This window comes from Gavialis gangeticus, unplaced genomic scaffold (assembly GCF_001723915.1).
Source record: "Gavialis gangeticus isolate Ggan-Ray unplaced genomic scaffold, GavGan_comp1, whole genome shotgun sequence".
NCBI classification, from domain to species: domain Eukaryota; kingdom Metazoa; phylum Chordata; order Crocodylia; family Gavialidae; genus Gavialis; species Gavialis gangeticus.
In genome coordinates, this window is record NW_017729032.1 from 193,537,518 (window position 1) to 193,543,345 (window position 5,828).

Sequence of the window (5,828 nt, forward strand, 5' to 3'; positions counted from 1 at the left end):
TACAAGGAAGGTACAGGGTGGTGGGGAGGGGAAAGGGAAGATGTGGGAGGAGTGGGGTGGAGGCAGAAGTAATTCCAGCAATGTCGATTTTAAAGCTGCCTCGTGGAACAAAAATATTCCTGGATTGAATTGAATGTTGTTTACAATTCAGGGTGGAACGGACATATTTCCTTCAAACAGCTTTGAGCATTTAAAGCTCTGTACAGGTGGTGCTACTCTGGGGTTTATATCTCTGCTTAGCCCTAAATTTTATGGGAATAAACCCAGAGAGGGATGTTGGAATATAAAAGCCCCCTTTCCACAAAATGTGCTATTTTTGTGGGTGTTGTCATGGGCATCCAGCCCACTCAGTATTTTGTTTATGTATAAATAATATATCAAGAGAGTGAACTCAGAAATGGATGGGATGGCAGGTTGCCCAGTGGACAGCCATAAAGATAGGATTACTGGAAAAGAGACACTAAATAAATGCTGCACTTCAATAAAAAAGTGACACTACGTTATAACATAATTGCGTGCTTTATTGATATACACAGTAAAGCAGTATATAATACAATAGTAAGGCATATATTTGGTGAAATTTGATATGTTGTGAAAAATGCAGTAAAACTGAAGTTTATAAAAATAATTAGTAAATGTTACAGTGTTGGTGTTAAAACACAATATATTATGAGATCCAAGTAATAAACCAGTACTGAGTAACAATGGAATAACATGCCGTATGATAGTTATGTATTCAGTTACACTGACTATGTTTTACAGTTTAATACTCTGTGGTTATAAGAAACATGAAATAATTTCCAAATTATGCTTAAAAAGCAGTAATAAAGCTCTCAACTTTTTAAATATTTTTGACAGACTCACTCCAAAACTAATGTCTAGAAAGTAAAAACAAACAAACAAAAATAAAACCCTGATGAAAACAATCGTGCAATCCATTTACCTCGATGTTCTTGAAGAGGTCTAACTTATAAGCACAAACAAAAAGAAACAAATCCCTTCCTTAAATCTCAAGTTGAGCTTTCTTGAAGAAAGACCATGAGAAATATATAGGGTACCAATTGTAAATAAAGCATTAAAAAAGCTATGTATTATGAAAGTGGAGGCTTGGGTTTTGTATTTTTTTGTAAATTTATTATTAATGGTTCTTATTAAAATGATGAGAACTGTTCACACAATGGACAAGTGGTGACGATGTAACATCTGGATGTAATTGTCGGGAACACCACGAAACCAAAGTGAGGTAGAAATAGCATGATTAACCATGTTCAATGTTAACTAGCATTCAAAATAAAATCTCTCCCAAGTTTAATTACACTTCATACAAGAAGAGGTAACAGATTTTTTTTAACCTTGCAATGTAATGTTAGATGGCAAATATCTACGTGTCCTAAGATGAAGTTAAAGGCTGGTATAAGGAAATGAAATGGTAAAGCTTTTGCTAACAGCACCTCAGACCCCAGCCTAACTCTGATGAGCTGCTATTGAACTGGTTCGTCTATTTTCTTTTTTCTCTCTCTTGAATAACTGTTAATTGTGCGGTATTACTTAGAGAGAGAAATGGGGAGGAAGAAAATATAAGGACCCTTTTTGATGACATCTCTCTCATGGAGCAGTGTGGCTACCTTCACCTGACCATCAAACACAATGACAGCAGAAATTCTTTTACAGTGTTTCTCAACCATTGCTGTAAGTGCTGCAGCTCCTTGGAACTTGCTGCTAACAGGAATAGGTTCCGAAAGATATTGTGGAAGGGTTTACTTTTCTACCCCAAAGCACTGAGTAACCTTATGACAATTAACAATACTGGTAGCTATGCACACTAAACGCTATGTAAGTAATCACCCATGCTTCAGAGCAGAAGCTGACCACCCCTGGGAGTCGGGAAGGAACTTCCCTCTCTCTACATCCTGATGTAGAGCAGAGGGCTTTATGAATGGGAAGGGGTTACATCAAACTTCTGCTGAAGCATCAGGTACTGGCTACTGCCAGAGGCAGGATACCGGACAATAAGGTCCAAAGATTTAATCCGGTAAGGCAATTTCTGTTTCATTACTAACAACATTCAGGATTCTAGTCAGTAGAGGAAACAACTGGAGCAGAGGATATTTATTAAACTTGATTTTTTTACAGGCTCTGAAGATAGCATTGTCATGTAATGTGCTCTTTCATCTTATTATTGCAAACTATCTGGGTGATTCATGTAATCCTTACATTTTACTTGGAAAGAGGTGGACTAACTACCTCGACTGGAAGTTCAGAGGATTGTTTAAGCCAGCCCTAGTCAGACAAAAAATGATGACAAATGTAAGTCAGCTGTTTTGGTGTTGTTACAGGAAATACTTTCTTTGATAGGCAAGGAAAAGAACACAGAACATGAAGATATATCTGGTACAGTTACAGAGCTGAAATGAAGCTAAACAAATGCACTGCCTCAATTTTTTTGTTTGTTTTTTAAGGGGGTTTCTATAAACAATTTTTTTTTTATAAAGCACACTTTAGTTTACAATCTTTCTTTATAACTGTTATAAATTTTTTAAACAACCCGAAATGCGTTCCATATAAAGAAATGGCAAGTTATTTAGCTATCAAGATTTTACATGTAGTTCTCTTATAATTTTTGTACAATTGCATAGACGTGTAAAACCTGCCATTGTTAACAAAACAATAACAGACTTAGGAAACTACTGAAATCTACAGTATAGTACCACTACCCTTCACAAAAATATAGATTTGTTTTCTTGTAAACTCTTACAGTCTAATCCTTTTTGTTGTATGAATATTATAAAAACCATGCGGGACGCCTGAAGTTGTAAAACACATCTTGCTATTCTAACACCTTGTCATCAGTCATCACTGTAACTAAGGTTTCCATTGCTCTGCCCAGGTCGTCTGCCATGTGGAAAAGGCTTCCTACATTGTGGCCTGAAAAACAAAGGCAAAGAAGAAAGTCATTCTAGAAAGAGACAAGACAGTAAAACATTACATTCAAACATTACAAATACTATGTGTGAGCAGCTTGGAACATACCTCTCCACGCAAATGCCAAGTTTTGTACAATATAGGATATTGTTTCTAAAAAATACCCTATACCAAGCCAAATATAAGAAGACAGTATGGGATTCTTTGCATGATTAATCAACAGAGGTGGATGAATCTTGACAGCCAATACTGGCCTGAATTTTAGCAATGGCTCATTCTTTGCTTTCTAGAAAAAATGAGTAGTGATCAAGTTTCAGTGGCATTAATATTCACCAAAAGCAGGTAGGAAAATTCAAAGTCATGGTTAACTCGGGAAACCAAAGTTTAAATCTGAAACTGTATTAACTTGGTGCTGGAGATGTTTAACCAGTCAATGAATAAAAAGCAATGGCTTGAAGCATAATCAACAGCTCAAGTAAAAGAAAATCCAAAGCTAATTGGAGTCAATGGGAATCAGGTCTGCAGTGAATATCTAAAGCTGCAATAAAACAAAAGAGTTAAATAAGTCACAAATAAGTTTACTGAATTCTTTCAAATACATTAATCTGCCTTCTTATTTATGGATTGCAGATATTCATTTTGCAGAAAAAAACGCTATTATTTTTCAAATAAATTATTTGCTCTGGTTTACTTAGGCCACATACAGGCGTTACATTTCTCCTGGGAGAACTGCTGTTCTCCTTGTAGAAAGGACAAGCATATAAGCATTCGTTCAATTTCTCCTGAGGGAAACATGTCCCCTCCTGGAAAAATATCTTCTGGCTATCAACCTGGAAGATCTCGCTTGCAAGAGCTTCTCTTGTATGTTCTCTGCTCCTAGCCTGGTCCATGTGGGGAGGGGAGCAGCCATTGCTGTTTTATGCCTCTTCTCCAAACCAGGAAGTCTCTGGTCTAGAGAAGAAGGAGAGGAGCTCTGCTCTGCTGTCTCCTTTGCTCTGCTCCTTAAGGCTGTGGGTGTCAGCTCTAAACATGCTGTATGCGGGGAAACTTCCTTCCAACAAAGCTCCTGCAAAGCCAGTGCATATTACCTTCCCCATGTTGCTGCTACCACTGAGTTGAGTGGCATGGGAGGGGATATCAAAGCCCATAGGGCTGAGAACCAAGGCCAGGGAGCTAAGCCCAACCCTAGATCCTAGCCTTTTGGGCTTTAAATACTACCCCACCAGTTTGTATGCCAGCTCGCAGCCTGGCAGACTTTAAATGCTGCATGTGTTACCCAGTTAGTTGTGTACACAGTGATTTTAAAATCCAGGGAGCCTGGACGGCTTTTCCCAACCATGCTTCCCTGAGCCTTTGGCCTTAATAAACCTATGTGCTACACACAAAGCAATTTAAACCCTGGGGGACTGCCTATTGACATCCTGCCCCATTTCCAGGCAAGGGTGAGGACAGGCTGTCAAGTAAAGGGCTCCCCTAAGGGCAGGGGGATCCAGGGAGCAGCCCTCCCGTGCCTCATGGCTAGAGAGCTCGTGTGTTTAGCTCTCCAGTAAGGGGGCTGGAATATACGGATTGCCCTGCTTCTGGGATATTTCAATCTCTCGCATTTTTACCAGTAGAAACAAATGCTTGTCTGTAGCTTTAGTCACCTGTAGTCACTGGTATCAATGGCATTCATTAATACCCTGAGATATGAATGCTGTTTTGGATATACAGGGTGCAAAACCTTCTCAATGCATGTTGTAAAATGAAAGTTTTCCCCAGGATGCTTATTCTAGGACCCTTGTGATAAAGATCTACACCCACTTCTCCCACTAATGCCCTCCACGGAGCTACCTTTGTGGAATCTTTACTTGTTGTTAATTGCCTGCTTGTTACAGTATTACTCTCCATTAAAACACATCCTACAAAGATATGTTGAAACTGCCTGAGGGGAACCCTACTAGCAGAAGGTTGTTTTAGAGGACAGTTAGACATGTGCTGTCACAACTCGACTTCACAGGAGCAGCTGGACTGATTTGGCACAGTCCAAAGAGAGACAGAGAGGGGCCAGGTAAGGAAAGGGCATGGCAAGGGCCCCAGGAGACATTTCAACACTCCTCACATGCAGTTCCTGCTTACAGGACTCCTGTAGAACCTCTCATCATCAATTAAACTTGCCCACTGCTTGGAGTAGACTTCCTCACTGCTGCTTTTCTGGGTGCCTGGACTGAGATCTGCACTCTGTACACCCCTGGGGGTATACAGGAAACTCATGCAGACAAGGAAACCCCCTCAAATTGTTTTTTCCCAAATATTATAGTATACAAATAATCATACACTGCTGATATCTGCAGTGTCCAGATGCTTGGGATGGAATTAATTAAAACGTATTTCCGCCTAGAAAAATTAAACAAAAAATGCCTGGTATAATGTCCTTAAACATAAGGGAAATGTATTCAAGATAACAAACACTCTTATTTTTATGTTAATTTTGCTTTTCCTTAATAACCATCGCATCAGAAAACTACCTGGCAGGGTGATCACAGCATCTTCAAAGCTACTCCATATCCTAATACAGATGTCATAAAATGATACCCAGCACATGACCCATAAGCCAGATCTGGTCTGTGGAGGTGGATCATTTAGCTCATGTGGCTTCTCTTTGGTCAGACTATGTATCTCTAGTTCTAGCCCACAGGGCTGCTTGTCATGGCTCCCAAAGCTATTGTGCAGGCACAGCCAGCTCCCAGGGAGTTAATGCTGCCACCTTTTCCCTACCACCCTGTTACATGCTGCACAATTTCTAGTTTTTGACTGCTTGGCATGCAATTCAGAAGGAAGGCAATGTGGGTGGCATTGGGGGAGGCACTGAAGGCCCAGAAGGTGGAGGAGATGGGAGTCCACGAGGGATGGTCATACCTTAAGGG

At 39.9% G+C, this 5,828-nt stretch overlaps 1 protein-coding gene across 8 annotated transcripts in view; it reads right to left on the reverse strand.

Annotated features, from left to right (window-relative positions):
- Positions 1-500: 500 nt before the first annotated feature.
- DMD (dystrophin) overlaps positions 501-5,828 on the reverse strand; it is a 2,221,918-nt gene continuing 2,216,590 nt past the window's right edge. For 7 of the 8 annotated variants that reach the window (XM_019523954.1, XM_019523951.1, XM_019523950.1 and 4 more), the window contains one exon: positions 501-2,925. In XM_019523954.1, the coding sequence (XP_019379499.1) occupies positions 2,828-2,925 (98 nt within the window). In that variant the 3' untranslated portion in view covers positions 501-2,827. The remainder of the gene's footprint in view (positions 2,926-5,828) is intronic. The other variant, XM_019523948.1, reaches the window with a different exon arrangement.